The sequence below is a fragment of the Palaemon carinicauda genome, chromosome 41 (assembly GCF_036898095.1).
Source record: "Palaemon carinicauda isolate YSFRI2023 chromosome 41, ASM3689809v2, whole genome shotgun sequence".
NCBI classification, from domain to species: Eukaryota; Metazoa; Arthropoda; class Malacostraca; order Decapoda; family Palaemonidae; genus Palaemon; species Palaemon carinicauda.
The window spans coordinates 48,729,047-48,745,633 of NC_090765.1; the positions used below are offsets into that span (position 1 = coordinate 48,729,047).

At 39.7% G+C, this 16,587-nt stretch overlaps 1 protein-coding gene across 3 annotated transcripts in view; it reads left to right on the forward strand.

The window, feature by feature from the left end:
- Window positions 1-16,286, forward strand: part of LOC137632611 (protein O-mannosyl-transferase TMTC4-like) — an 82,810-nt gene extending 66,524 nt beyond the window's left edge. For 2 of the 3 annotated variants that reach the window (XM_068364658.1, XM_068364659.1), the window contains exons 14-15: window positions 5,431-5,624; window positions 11,093-13,204. In XM_068364658.1, coding sequence (XP_068220759.1) covers window positions 5,431-5,624; window positions 11,093-11,372 — 474 coding nt within the window. In that variant the 3' untranslated portion in view covers window positions 11,373-13,204. Of the gene's footprint in view, window positions 1-5,430; window positions 5,625-11,092; window positions 13,205-16,161 lie in introns of those variants that run through there. The other variant, XM_068364660.1, reaches the window with a different exon arrangement.
- Window positions 16,287-16,587: the final 301 nt, after the last annotated feature.

Sequence of the window (16,587 nt, forward strand, 5' to 3'; positions counted from 1 at the left end):
AAGCGCCCGATGGGGAGTGCCCGGTGACCCGGCTCCTCGAGATCAAGCCTTAGGAAGGACTCTACAGGTAAGCGTAAATCCCCGAAGCCTCCGGTTCACCCCGCCCAGCGGGGGGAAACGCGCTTTTTGTCGGGCGGCCTGGCCGAACCAGCCCAGCTGGTGCGGCCTTCGGGTCGGAAGGAACGGTTCCCGCTGTCGGGTCAGCCCACGGGAACCGCATCCTCGGCACCCAGAGCCCTTGGGCGGACGAGAGTCCCCGCTGAACCAGCGTTGCCTGCGTTAACCCAGGCCCCTGGTGCGGACGTCCCCGCAGAAGAAATCCAGTACCTCGGCAGGCCGGCGCCCCTGGTCCCAAAGAGCTAGACGTCCAGTCGGCGTGCCCGGTAACCCAGCTCCCCGGCCCCAAGCCGAGACCTCGGCTGACGGAGGGGAGGGTTCCCTGACGGAGGACTCCGTCTATAGGAGAGTGGTTAGCCTTTTCAGAAGGCACCACAAAATAGCGGAACCTGCGGCTACGGATGAAGTTTCCTGGAAGTCAAGCCTTTTGAGGATCATGCAGACTCCCTCCCAACCTAAGACGTCCCTAGCACTTCCTCTAGCCCGAGATCTAGTCCTAGAGCAGGAGTATGTCGGCAAGGTAGTGGCCAGCAATGCCGAGGCCCCCAAAACCCAGAGGTCCTCAAAATTGCTCCAGGGCCTCAGACCCCAAGGCAAAGTCTATGTACCAGCGGGACGACGCCCAGGCCCCTTAAGGTGGAGTCAGCAGTAGACATCCTTAGTCAAGGCGTTTCAGACGGTAGAGCCTCTTCGGCCCCAGTCTGTTTCTCGCCAGCAGAAGCCTCCATGATGGAGAAAATGTCGAGGGACTTAGTAAACGTCTCCTCTTGGCTGGACTGGTGGGCTTCCACTTTGGTAGGTGTACAAGCCTCCTTCGACCCCGAGGACCCTGACCAGCAAGGCCTACTGAGGGACCTCATTACCTCCGGGGGTAAAACCCTTAAGTTATTGACATATCAGTCTCTCGCACTAACAGCTAACTGGGTGCTCTGGAAGCGAGACTCTGTTCTGGCAAAGGTGTCTCGGAAGGTACCAGACAGGGAGGTGCGAGCCATTCGCAGCCTTCCCCTGTGGGGAGAGTCTTTGTTTTCTCTGAAGGAACTAGAAGCCATAATGGAGAAGGTCTTGAAAAAGAAGGAGGCTAACGTCCCCAGACCTACGACTCCTAGGAGACCGCCCTATAAGAGGTCCGTCTCGGATAGTGCCGCGACACCCCAAGCCTCTACCAGCACTACGAGGAGAGAAGCCCCCCCTCTTCCTCCTGGTCCGCAACGCCTCAGCCCCCCCGCAGGGGAGCTCCAGCGCCCTCAAGCTCCTTCAGGTCGGGTTACTCCGCCTCTAGGAGAGGCAGATCAAGCCGCCCCTCTAGAAGAAGATAGAGTGGGAGGCCCCCTATCCCCGCCCAACCCTCGGGTTGGAGGATGCCTCAGACGTCATTGGCAAGCATGGAAGGCTCAAGGAGCAGAGCCTTGGACAGTGTCCGTACTAAAGGAGGGCTACAGACTTCGTTCCTAACGGAACCACCCCCGCTTTTTCCGGCCAACCGGACAGAATGGCTAGATCCCAAAGACCCGTTAAAGAGGACCGCCCTTCAAGAGGAGGTATCGTCCATGCTAGAGAAGGGTGCCATGGAAGAAGTTCTTCTCCCAGGGCCAGGTTTCTACAGTCCCCTGTTCCTGGTGGAGAAAGCGACCGGGGGGTGGAGACCGGTTATAGATCTGTCAGCTCTCAACAAGTTCGTCAAGAAGACGGACTTCAAAATGGACACTCAGAAGTCAGTCCTGCTGTCCTTGAGGGAGAAAGATTATATGATGACCATCGACCCCAAGGACGCATACTTCCAGATTCCGGTCCACACCTCGGGTCGGAAGTTCCTCCAGGTGAAATGGGGTTCCCAGATCCTGCAATTCAGGACCCTTTGCTTTGGTCTGTCAACAGCGCCCCAAGTGTTCACGAGAGTCTTCACGGCTGTCTCAGTGGAGGCTCACGAATGAGGCATTCGCCTTATCAGATACCTGGACTACTGGTAGCTTCCTTCCGCCTCAATGGTCTTCTTGGAGGAACAAGGGAGAAGTCTCCTCCAGTTTTGCAAGGATCTGGGGATCGTAATCAACCCGAAGTAGTAAAATCTATCCCCATCCACCAGAATGAACTACTTGGGAATGACATTAGACATCATTCGGGGAAAAGTTTTCCCTTCGGAGGATAAGATAAGAAACCTCAGGCACATTAGTCAGCCGTTCTTGTCAGAAAACCCCAGGAGGGCGAAAGACTGGCAGAGGCTGATAGGTCACCTGGTCTCATTGGAGAACCTAGTTCCCCAAGGGAGGGTAAGGCTCAGATCCATCCAATGGAATCTCAAGAACCTCTGGTGCCAGACGGATTCACAGCAGGTGCTAATCCCAGTCCTTCCAAACACGAGACCCTCCCTAGAATGGTGGCATTGCCAGTCGAACTCACTCAAGGGGACGACCTTCGGGACCGGCCCTCCCGAGTTACTACTGTTCACAGGCGCCTCCAACCAGGGATGGGGAGCCCTTCTCCTCGACGAAACGGCTCGAGAGACCTGGTTGGAAGGGGAGAGGCAACTCCACATCAATGTCCTGGAGTTGGAAGCAGTCCAGAAGGCGCGCCTACACTTCGCAAGTCTGCTAAAGGGAAACACCGTGGCGTTGATGTGCGACAACGCCACGGTAGTGGCATACATAAAGAAGCAGGGTGCTTGTAATCGAAGGAGTTGTGCGATCTCACCATAGAGATTCTAGATTGAGCAGAAGAAAAACGTTCTGGCCGACGGCCTCAGCAGAATGGGCCAGATAGTAGGGACAGAATGGTCCCTTCTCCCAGAAGTAGCCAAGCTCATCATTCAACGCTGGGGTTCCCCGGTGATTGACCTCTTTGCAACAACCTCAACGCCCAACTCCCAGTCTATTGCTCCCCTGTACCAGACCCGAAAGCAGCCTTAGAAGACGAATTTTCAGCACAAGTGGGACAATCTGGATGTGTACGCCTTTCCCTCTTTTCACGTTGATAAGATAAGTGCTCAACAGAGTAAGGACGGCCCGAAACCTAAAGATGACTTTGGTAGCACCCTGGTGGCCGGAGAGAGAGAGTGGTTCGCGGATCTAAAAGACCTATCGAGTCAACCGCCGTGGCCTCTGTCCGCCAGGTCAGACCTTCTGCACCAGCCTCACTTTCTCAAGCTCCACGACAACCCACTCTCCCTACGTCTTCACGACTGAAGACTAAAGAGCGGCTCCTGAAGAAAGAAGGATATTCTTCCTCCACGGCTAAGAGAATGTCTCTATTCCTGAGAAAGTCGTCAGCCGTGGTCTACCAGACAAAATGGGCCTCCGTCACGAAGTGGTGCTCTGAGAGGCACATTAGACTTCTTAAGGCCTCTGTCCCAGACATAGCAGATTTTCTGGTGTTTCTCAGGGACAAAGTAGGGATGTCAATCCCAGCCATAAAAGGAGTTCGGGCTGCCTTAGGCCAAGTCTTCCTCCTGAAGGGCATCGACCTGGGGGCCTCGAGACACATAGTGATGCTTGTCAAAAGATTCGAGCAGTCTTGCCCCCCTCAGGCGAGGAGGGTGCCCCAGTGGGACTTAGACAAGGTCCGGAAGATGCTGTGTCGTCTCCCCTTTGAACCCTTGAAGGATATCGTGGACAAAGATCTCACCCTCAAGGCCGTCTTCTTGCTGGCCTTGGCGTCCGCTAAGAGAGTGGGAGAGATCCATGGTTTGTCATATGACGTCTCTCACTCAAAGGGGTGGAAAGAAGTATCCTTCAAGTTCGTACCTTCTTTTGTGGCCAAGACTCAAAACCCAGCAGTCTGGGACCCGAGGTTTGAAGGTTTCTCGATTCCTGCCATCCCTAAGACAGGTAATGCAGAAGACTTAAAATTGTGCCCAGTGCGAACAATTAGAAAATACCTGGAAAGGACAGCGCATCTCCGACCGGATATCAAGAGCCTCTTCGTTTCCACAGGTATTAATAAGAAACAAGTTTCCAAAAACACCATCTCCTTCTGGTTGAGACAGGTGATCGCCAGATCCTACAAGGAAGCTGGCATAGCAGTGCCAGGCACTCCCAGACTTCATGACATCAGGGGCCTGAGCACCTCCTTAGCCTATGAGAAAAACATGGCAGTAGGGCAAAATTCTGCGAGCAGGTACTTGGTCGAGCCAGTCAACCTTTACTGCCCACTACCTCAAGGACTACTCAAGGAAATCCTTGGACGGGTACTCCATTGGAACAGTCATCTCCGCCCTCCAAGCGGTGTAACGGTAAACCACAGGCGCATTCAAGACTAGCGACCGGTAGGCACAAGTGCGGTTTCGTACCTCCTACCCAGTTGCTTACTTGCCTCTTCGGGGGTACCGTCTGTTCCCAGAAAAATAACACATTCTTCACGACTACACGTCGAGAAGGAACGTCAAAAGAAGTTTTCAAAAAAGTGAGTTCCTAGACACTAACGTGAATTTTTGTATAGTTACCCTCGCTTCCGCTCTCTGGTAGGTCCCGTTATCCAGAGGCCTGTTGGCCTCCACGGCCGGGTCAGTGGGTCAGATTAGCACTCCCGCCTCCTAAAGTGTAAGTCTCCTAAAGAAAGTAGTTCGAAGGTAAGTATTCGTGTTGGAACAAATCAAAAATTTTAAATAATTTTTATTTTTCCTAACATACTTACCGAGAACTACTTTCGGGTAATGGCCCTCCCTTCCTTCCCCGAGTGCCTTCTTCCCTTACTAGCATGATGCTAATGCAATAGAACTTAATGAGGAGGGAGACCCGACTGCAAGCGACCTACCGTTAATCCTACCCTCGGGGCACATTCCTGGATGCCGGGGGTAAAGCCACTGAGGGCGCGGAGCGGGGGGATAACTATCCAAAACTCTGGTCGCAGAGAGAGAGATAACCAGTGATCTCCTAAAGAAAGTAGTTCTCGGTAAGTATGTTAGGAAAAATAAAAATTATTTAAAATTTTTGATTTTTTGTATGTAAAAACAGGAAAACCATACCTGTAAAAATCCAAAGAAACAAGTGAGGAAACTAAATGATAAATAATACAACCAAAATTGTCATAAAGGGTCACAATTCAAAGCCAACAGAAAAGGGTTTGTCTCATGAATGACAAAAAACTAATTAAGTATTCTAAAAGGCAGATGGCTAGTTAAAGCCTAGGTCTTAGGAAGGGACTGGTGCTAGATGTTAATAGGGGAGGCCTGAGTTATACAGTGAGGGAAGATATTCTATCAAGAAGTTAACACATTCACACGACTAGTAGCAAGGGACTTTCATATAAAGTATGAGTTAAAATGATTTTGTTATACAAATTGTTTTTTCTTACTAGTAACTGTATTTTTCTTTTCAGGTGTATCCCGATTGCTTGTATAATTTAGGTAATCTTTACTTGGAGAAAGGTGATCACACTGCAGCGCTTAAGACTTGGACAAACGCAACCACTCTAAAACCGTCGTTAGCTGTTGCCTGGACAAACATGTTAATCTTGTTGGACTCACAAGGTTTATATCAACCAGCTATTGAAGTCGCACATAAAGCCTTAAAGTAAGTACAAAAATTATTGTATTTTGTTTTATTGGGTTCGTGTCAGTTGGTAGCATTTTGTACAATGACACAGTATACTGTACTGTATTTGGGTTGTACTTCATAGCAAATTTTGAGTGTACTGTATAGATTATTGTTAAGTAGTTATTTGTCTACTACAGTAGTAAATTGTAAATATATGGACAGATTATACTACCCTTTACTTTACAATTGTCTTTCTCTGATATTCTTGTTAGACAATCTCCTAAATTCAAAATATCTTGTTAGTAGTGAATAGTGATTGTATCTGTGATGTTGGAGGTAGTTTGTTTCAAATTAATTGGCACTTTTGATTTTTATTTCTTTACTGTACCTCTTTCAGGTGAGCAAATATCTCGGTTATTAGGATTCTTTTTCCTCTTGCTACTGCCAGAATCAGTAAACATGATTTATTTACTTAAAATCACTTACAATAAGTTTAGGTTTTTGTGAAGTTCACGCTTTGGGATTGTTTGTATTCCCTATAAACCAAGGGTCCATATATTGGATATTCCTGAACCTCAAGGTATTTTCTTCAATTTCTAATGATATTGGGATGGTCTGCCAAGAATGTTGTAAGCATAGCGTTCTAAAGTAACTTTAATCTCTGAGTAATTAGGATCCTACCAGATGACAACTATGGGGTTTTATTTTTTAAGTTCCATTGCTGTCAACAGTCATTGATCTTTAAATTCCATAGGTCAAATGAAATTAAATTTAAACTTGAAATAGTTTAATTCCTTCAGCAATGAATTAGTTGATTTGCTGGATAAGCAAGCAACCAAATTGCTCCCATGAGGGTTTTTGTAATTAAGGTGATGCAACTATTAGGACACGGCATGGTTGGTGCCTCTGGTACTGATCTTTCATCAAAGGTAATAGTGTAAGCTTGGTCAACCTACAGATTGACTATTTCTAGGCACTTATCGGTTATTCTTCTAGGAAATATCTTTTTTGCCAATAGAAGGGTCCCTAACCTAAAGGTCTGTTTTTCCTTTTAAGTCCTTAGCTTTAGGAGGAGATGATGAGGATGATTAGACCATACAGTGCCCATAAAAATATTCCAGATAATTTTCTACATAGGCTATATCCCTGATTTTCATGAATAAAATCCTTCCATCCATCCTAGACATTTTCTGTTTCTATTTGCAAAAGGTAGTGGCAGCCAGCCAGTAGCTCTTAGACTCAATTAGTTACCCACTTCAGGATTTGTTTGTTCTTGAGACAGTGTGATGTCTATGACAAATCTGTTAATCTTTACATGGTCTACCTCATTATATAGTAGATGTCCATCTGTCAGACATTTTATGTTGGGTCTTCTAGGTGTGCTTTTTTACATTTTATGCTATTCACAATTTACAAGCTACTTTGTTTAGTGAATTTTTTCATTTCTTTATACTGTGTATCTTGTATGATGGCTGGGAATTCTATTGATTTATGTTATGTTTACTTTTGTATTAATATTTGTTTGTTCCAACACGGAGTTCTTACCTCGAACTACTTTCTTAGGAGTCTCTGGGATCTCCTTCCAATCGACCAGAATTTTGTGTAGTTTACCCTACTCCCGTTTTCTATGTGGGGTAACCTCTGGCGGAGTGATACGCACCACGAGGCGACCCCGGGTCAGAGAGCATGCTTGCTCAGGTCTCGATCTCCAGTAAGTTTTCTGGTCGCGTCATGATAACATCCCGACGCGCTCTCCTTACCCAGTGCAACCCTTTGTGTCCTCGATCCCCTTTGTGTCCCACACGGTTCCCACGTGGTCCCATTGTGCTCTTCCTTATCCTTTTCCCTCTGTGTTCCTGTGTCTCGCGGCGTCTTGCTAGTGCGTGATGGAGCATCCCCTTTGTTGCCCAGGGCCTATGGCCGGTAAATCGTGTGGCGCCTTCCTCTCGAAGCCTGAAGTCGACCCGCACTCCTTGTGTTCTTCATGTAGGGGCAGTGTTTGTTCCCCTACGGCCACGTGTCCGGAGTGCGAGTCCTGGAACGAGGTGCAGTTGGTGCGATACGGCACTAAGAAGAAGAAGGCTTCCAGGAGATCGCCTAGGAAACCGAACGTCGCCTCGCCTCTTGCTTCGCCCGGCGCTTTGTCGGTTAGAGTTTCTCAGCCGCCTTCCCCTACCCAGAGTAGGGGACGACGTAAGTCAGTTGCGGGGAAGGGGCCCATTGCTCTTCCCCAGGAGTCTAAAATTCCTGATAGTGGGGTTGTGTTGTCGATCCAGGCAAGTGGGGGGGCCTGAGGGAGGGACGGGGTCCTGGTGCCAGCAGGGTCCGTCTCTTCCGACGATCCTATGTGGGGAAAGGCTGCTGCAGCCTCTTCTCCCGCTTCATGGGCCTGTGTTTCAGGTACGTCTGTATTAATATTTGTATTATTTTCTTTGTTATCTTTGCTAATCAGTGCAAAGATTTCTTAGGGAAGGTATTTTGGTTTGTTTGATAAGGTGTGTTTAAAATTTTAAAGTATCATTAGTTGGGAAGTAGTTATTGGGGCTCTTGCACGGAATATTGCCACTGGGAAAATTGCCCTCCTAGAAATATTGCCACCCGGAAAATTGCCACTAAAAAATTAACTATTTTTTTTTTTTATTTATTATGGTTTTAGAAACTTTATATAACTTAAAATTACATTAAGGAAATATACAGAAGAAAGAATACATAAGATAGAACAGAACTTGTTTATTGAGTATTTTTAAAAAACTTCATCATAAGAAATACATAAATAATAACAACTTGTTTATTTAAAAAACATGCATGTTATATGCATTTGAACATAAATATCTAATTTTATCATCATAACTGCTGTAGTTTAAGACGATGTTCTTTATTCTGGTGTTTAAATCTTTGTACTTTTTCTTGTCGGGAAGCGAGTCCCTGCGTTCAAAATGAATACTCTTAACTGTTGCTAAGCGTTCTTCATCTTTAAGTGTGTCAATTAGTCTCCAGATATTGGGGTAGGCATTACTATTAAGCAAATTATGAAACATCTGTACGTTGTTATTTGTTTGTGGTAATGAATTAACTACACGGCTATAGACATTTCAGAAACTTATCAGAAATGTACCTGTAACTCTTCGTCTGTTATTCCTTGTCCCTCTCTCAGTTCCTATGTATATTGACTCGAAATAAGCGAGAAATTCCAGTGGTATGGCATTATCATCTGACAGTTCTTCGAAAACCCAAATAACAGCTTGGGTTGGCACAAAGGCAAGGGCAGAAAAATTTTTCATTTCTAAAGAAAATTCATTGTTGTTGTGGTATTCTTGTTTAAAATCCAATTCAACTATTTTTCTATAGAGCAATTGTGAGAAATGGAAGAAACACCCATTAAGAAAAATGTTTGGGAAAACAGCCTTTATTCTGTTAAAACAAGCCTTTTCAAAATCAATTGTAATATTTTTTTATTCTTCACTACCTAAAAGTTTACTCGATTTATCATAAAATCTTCTATATGTTAATTCTGTCTTGTTAGACACGTGGGATGCTCAGTTTATCTTGCTGTACATGAATGGTTAAAAGTTGATGATTAAATTCCGGAGCAACTTTAAATGTACCGTCAATTGCCAAATTTTTAAAATTTTTCTAATCTTGTAGCCCAGCATCAGATGCAAATATCAATTTGCGATCCACATCGTCAATACCTGAATCATATTGAAGGAAAGTTTTCCTGCCGTCTATAATTAATAATTTTAATGGTATTGAATATCCTGCCCTTCCACATGGAACAGAAGGAAAATTTTAAAGGTTTTGTCTCTCCATCCTAATATTCCTGCTTATGTGACTTGTATTGGGCATTTAAGATAGGACAGCTTCATCGAGAGACACAGTAGCTTGAGCTACCAGGACGCGACTTGACTGATGGGACGTTTTCACTTTTTCTTTTAAAGATTCATGCGCAACTTTAGCATCTACTCGATCTTTCGTTGAAGAGTATGTATGTTCATTTACATGTTTTAAAACTTCAAAGTCGTTGCCTGATGTTTTTGCAGTGTCTCTTTTTTTCGTTGACTACACACCCAGTATATACAGTATGGTCCTTATTTGTTCCATGTTTAAGGTGCATAAACTGTTGATCATCAACAAGCATATTGTTCCCACATTCGCTCTTAATGATGGACATCATTATGGGCTGAAGTTTGCAGAAATACTGAATTCTAAATACTAAAATTTGTTGTGATATTCTAAGAAAAAATTGGTAATTCGTAATTTCCTAAATAATAGTGGTTTGGAAAACTATTTGGAAAACCATTATAGTGGCAATATTCCTAGCTGGGCAATTTTTTTCAGTGGCAATATTCCCGATGGGCAATTTTTTTCAGTGGCAATATCCCGGTGGAAATTTTCCCAGTGGCAATATTCCTAGCACCATTCAGGCTACAGTTTTATCCATGAAGCTAAAATATTCAAGGATACTGTTAACCATCTGAGGATCTGATGACACAGTACAGTATATAAGTGCTGTATAGAAAATTGATTTTACTTTCTAATGCAATTTTCAGTTTCTTTCTATCTGAATTTTTTTTTATTAATCACACTACAAAATGTTAGCATAAGTAGGTTGACACATAACGTCAATGCTCCCTTGCCAAAAATCATGAGCCTGACAGCCATTTTGTCGTGGCCCGGATTACCAGAGGATTAATGAAATTAGATAAGAATAGATGTATTTCCAGTCAAACAGTGGTTTGTACCTCATGAACATTTTTGATATTTCCAATATTTTTCAAATTTCACAGAAATAAAACATTGTTTTACAAGGACATCTTTTCTACCAATGTATGCTAGTAGTCTTTGCTCTGTGATTGCTTTTTATTAGTGGAGTCCCCAGAATGAAAATGGTAAACTAAGGTACCTCAAATTAAACAGCTTTACTTACTGGTCAACAGTATTAACAAGGTAGTTTAATTCTGCATTGGTTAAATCCTCGGAGAATTGAACAAATATGTTGGTAATGCATTTGTGTTTGCTAATGAAACAAAAATGATTTTGAATGTTTCCAATTTTAGTTCCTAGAATTTTCTTTGATCAGGCTCACTTTAAAGCCTCCTCAAGATGGCTTGAATTCTTCCTATGCAGAGATTTCTGACTTATTTAAGTAAATTTCATCCAAATATAAATAGAACTAGATTAAAATTCTGTATTGGTCATAAAGACAACTTGTTTGAGAATTTGGTCTGATTGGGTAGTTCACATATTAGGTTCCTAATTCATTTGTGTATTATGTAATTTTTATACATCTGTAGTAGGTGTATTATAACTCCTTTAGTTTAACTTGTAGTTATTTATATGAACGTAGCAGTGAAATGAGACAGGCAGTAGACTAGCTATGTTATGACATGCAGTGTTGTGATTACCATACGTAATTGAAGTGACTAATTCTCCAAGTCCTGGCATGAGGACAGAGTGTCTGAACCACTTTCAATTCAAGACCAAACTTTGCCATTTGATTCCAGGCATCTCCCAAATGAGCCGGCCCTTCATTTCAATTTGGGCAACACCCTTGGGAAACTGAGTCGCTATGAGGAGTCTGAATCTCATTTTCTGGTGGCTACAAATTTAGATCCGGGCAATGCAAATTACTGGGCTAACTTAGGTGTCCTTTATCACCGATGGCGGAAGTACGAACTTGCTGAAAAGGCATATTTACATGCCTTGCAGCTGAATCCGATGTTGAAAAGCGCTCAAGATAATCTCAGCATGCTCCTGAAAGCTACCGGAAAAATATCCAGATAGCAGAAGCCATAAGAAGAAAAAGCTGTTGTAGTTTAATGCTAAGTATCTTTTAGCTGTGTAAGTTATAGACAATTGTTATAGATGTATTTTTATGTCTACAAAGGTACAGTACTTAACTTGACTATAACATGATGCAATGTTAGCTCTCATTTATTGAGAAATTCCATTTCTTGAAGCTGTGAGTTTAGTCATATAGAAAAGAATTGTTGGTGTATGAATAATGCTCAAGTGCATAATATTGTACTTAATTCAGAAGGATCGTCTAAGCTCAACCTTTTTTATGACAAGAAACATCCCAAATTCAAATATACCAATGCATAATATTTCAATTTCATGATTTTTAAAATCATTCATTACTTAAATATAAGTAAAGTTATTTCATTATACGCTATGGACAAGTGCTTATTTTGTTTTTGTATGAAAGTACTGTAGTCTGCATTATGACTTGGCAAGCCAATTGTAATTGTATGGAACTGTGTACTGTACTATAATTAATTAATTAATTAATTGTAGTGTTTACGAGAACAAGGTAAGGGAAGATTGAATTGTATTGGGCTGATAGATCTCAGTGTAACTAATGGTTTGAGGGTGAAAAAAGATGTTACTCATGATAAATGAAGTCAAACGAAATAAATTAATTGATATTTCTTTGATGTTGTATGATAACTTGAGGTGATTTTATTTTTTGATTGTGATATATGAATGAAGAAAAATATTTATTTATATAACTTTTTACCATTTAGTTGCATTTCATGGGTTATAATATAAAGATATGGGTGTTGGAGTAGAAAGGTGTACATTATATATTATCATGAGTAAATCTTGGCTTTAGATTTTTCTAATATCTAATTAAGAAGGAGGCATTACTTAGGTATTTTTAGCTTTTACTGTAAAGTTTGGGAAAGTTGCAATAAAACAGAAATGTGGCATAGTGTGAAACTGAGGAAGACTGAATGCAAACAAATGAGAGGAAGAGAGAGACTTTATATTACATCCTTTACAGATAATTCTTCACCATGTAAATTTTGAGTAAATCTATTGTGACACTGTGCTTGTCCTGATAACAGGTAATGACATGAACAAGGTATAACCTACAATTTATTTTTTTTTGTGAAAGCCTGCTATTCTAGTTTCTTGTATCCAGAGTTTAGTATATGAGACATCTTAGTGTATATTTTCTTGGGAGTACAATGGTTTGGGTAATTCAATCAGTAAAACGTCAGTGATTTGGATGAACTTCAAATATTTTGAATAATCATTTGATGACCCCTACTTGAACCTCTGAAAGACTTTACAATTTTTCAAAGTTAGTTTGAGCACAATACATATGAATTCCGATAAAGTTATAAATCATGTTAACAAAATCATGATAGTAATACACTAGATTTTCATTCAAATATAAGAAATAATTTTATTAGAAGCCTATATTTTCTATAAAGAAGCTATTAGTATTGATAAAATATGGTAGATTTCCACACAAAAATAGTTGTAGAAATTTAATTCTGTAAAGAGAAATATTGGAATGAATAGAAATTATAGAAAAACTACAGTAAATTAATTTATTGCACAATTGTCAAAAGGAAGAAAGATAATGCAATGAGTAGCTGTAACTATATGTACAATTGAAACTGAATGATTATATAACAAAAAACAAAAAAATATTAAAGATGAAAAGGACTGAAAAATATGAAAAGGGATAAATCAAGAAAGAAAGGTGCCTAATTTGTTTCTTTGTTAAATTCTATTTAAAGTTTTGAACTTGAACATTTTTAACACGTATACTGTATTCACTATTTGTGTAAGTATATCTATATCTATACAGTATCTATATCTATCAATATATATATATATATATATATATATATATATATATATATATATATATATATATATATATATATATATATATATAAATTCTAACTCTTGCTTCATTGCAAATGTAAAATTAAATTGGTTATAGCAATTGACCCCTTTTACTACATTCTATCAAAAGTTTCCTCTACTGTAACTCCATATGTGTTACATATAGATTTTTATATTTACTGAAAAACTTCTCATGGAGCTGTTTTAACATGCATTTTACTTGTACATTCTTTCAATGTCAAGGCCCAAACTACTCTTACATATCAATCGTGTCAACTATGATACTTTCACATTAAATCCTACTGTACAGTACCAAGTATTTTTAATAGTAATATACTTATATAATTTTTACAATAAACTCTTTATCATGTTTCCCCATATGTATTCATTCAATAATTTTTCAAATGATTACTCACCTCCATGTCAAGCTTTCAGTCACTGAATCTTGCCCGAAATCCTATTAAGTCCAGCAACCTTAGTTTTCAATCCCTTGGCAGCCTTCGTCAAATACTACAATCACAATAATGAACACAGTGTACATTAAGCCCGTCCCTTTTTTGCATTATGGAGATCTGCTTCTCTTCTATTATTCACATTAGAGAGTAAACTGAATCAGTTAACACAAGGCAACATATTTTTAGACAGCCTTGCTCCATATCTGTCTTATTCAGAAATATTTCCTCCTGAACCTTTCCCTCAACATTTATTATTTTCTTACACAGCTTTTTCTCATATTTCTTTCTCAGATTTGCATTTAGGGTTATTACTTTTCATTGCTTGTCTCTTAATTTCTTCCTAACAGTTTTTCCCCTTCTTATATATTATACTTTCAATCCAGACTTATGTTGTCCCTATCCAACACATCAGCCCAGGTGATGTTTTTTTATTCATATATAAATATAAAAGCATATATTTTGGAAGCTTTTGACTCCTAAGTACTCCTAAGCTTTATGGAAGGTATGGTAATCAGAATTTCTTAGATCTTCTTTCCTAGCTTTCAATTAATGAATACAGTATTATGCTGGGAATTTCTTTGAATTTTTGTTTGAACTAAATTAAAGATTTAAAAGGTTTATCTTATTGAACTACTCTTTTAGTAGGCTTATTTGACTAAGTTTGTGTTTTGACAGCATGAATTTACATGAAAATCTGTTCTTTATTTCTGTAATCCTGACGCAGGTCAAGATGAAACGTCGTAGGTTTTCATTTAATCTATTTTTTTCACTTGAGTAAAATCTTTTAGAGATTCATTATACAAAAAGATAGTGTAACGGATAGCATTAATATGAATACAGTAGTTGAATGTTTTCCTTGTCCACATCATTACAAAACTCATGAATATTTTATGTAAGTTGGAAAACAAAAGTAAGGTATACCATCTATGGAATCTTCCAGTTGGATTGTGGTTTCCATTTTGGATCTTGGAAATTGAGATGATATCACAAAACTGGCTTTATTACTTATATAAGAAAAGTACACTTTTATTGTATATTTTTGGTAGAACTGTCATACATGTGCATTTGTTAACCCAAATACTCAGTTTTATTTTAAACACAGGAGTGGCATTCTAGTTCTCGTAAATGTTAAGAAAAATATCTTCTGTTTTATGGGTGCTCTAAGTAGAATTAAGGTTTTATCATTTTTGTATTGCATTTATATTTAAAGTAGCCTTAGATTTGTAGTTTCCTTAGCCCTCTTACAATTTTTAACCTCTCTTTGTTTGTGCAGTATTTGTAATATGTTGGTTCTAAGATTGAGTTTTGTTGAATTTTCATGTTAAACTTATATGTCTTCATGATATGAAGCTAAGCATTATCTTCCTGTAATAGTAATGTAGATTCTGTGGTTTGTGTTTATTATCTTATGTTTGAAAAACTAGTACTGTTTGTAGAGTATTTTGCTAAATGTGCTGTCTTTGCCATATCTACTGTCTTTGTTGTTGTTATTAATTTTATTATCAATATTATTATTATTATTCTTGTTGCTATTATTAGTAGCAATGAAGATGAAGTGTATTGTGATTATTCACTTTTTTAATCTCAGGACATTGACCTTTAATAGCTCTAATGACTTGAGATTTCATAACATATTAGAACCATGAGGAGAAAACAATTATTACAAAGCACCACTTGTATCACAACAAAATGGGCACAAAGCAGTAAAGAATGATATAGGACTTGATAAGTTTGCTTGATTGCTGATGACAGGTGGTAACCTTTAATATAAGTAAGAGTGTTCCAAATGCCATGTTTGGGATTCTGAAATTAGGTATACCGTAAATACTTTGCATTGCAAATATAGTAAGATAATGAAAATTTTGAAGTACAGTATTAGAAGTACTAATTTACAGTATTGTGATGTTAACTGAGTCGCTTGAAAAGTAATTGACCAAATTATTATGTCAGTGCCATTACTCCTAGTACAAGAACAATATGGATATTTCAGGAACCCTTCCTGAATAATGTAGTCAACTTCATGCAGAGGGACAAAGTCCAATGATTGTCACACTCATTTTCAGTTTTTAATTTCTCTAAAATGTAGGTAGTTTAAAGTTCACAGATTACATAATTTGTAGTTTGGGGGGAACTGATTTATCCATGGCTTTCGATGATATATGGTTGGAAATTGATTGGCTATTAAAAAAATTATTGGGACCTTCTTTCAACTGAATTTTATAGATATCCATGTGTTGTTTTATATAATTTTTGCCATTTTGTAACCTCATGACTTTCAAAATAAGATAGAATCCTAATAATTTTTGTCAAATTATCTGGGGTAACATGAAGTACTTCCTGTTAAAGCTCATCAACATCTGATGGAAGTATGATGTAAGGAAAGAAAAAGAAGTATAATATTGATAAGAACAAAAAAATAACCTTGAATGAATCTTACTAACTGTAAGTCTGTGAATGGATTTCTTTACAAGGTAATTCTTCCCTGAGTCGAGATCCTACCTTGGCGATCCTTGGAGGAGATGATATGTAAGGAATTTCTTCTTTTACTAAACTTTGAAATCTCGTGCTTTGTAGATATAAGCAATGTGACCTATAGGTAAGTAATAAAATTACAAATTTTATTATTAAAATTCTGTTTTTGCCCTATTTGTTTGTCCTTTTATTCTTGTTTGTTCCTATATGAATAAAAACCTTTGTCCTTTAATCGGAATATGATTTCAGTTTCTGGCAGGCAGTGGCAAAGCCCTACCTCACTGCTGACTCACCAATTAAGGGATTTTGACGAAGGAAAAATCTATTTCTGGCCGAGAGACCTGTGCCGCCCAGTGAAATACTCCTAGAGCACTATTTCTAAGGAATATAACTGCTATATATTACCAGAGAAAAAAAGCATAGGA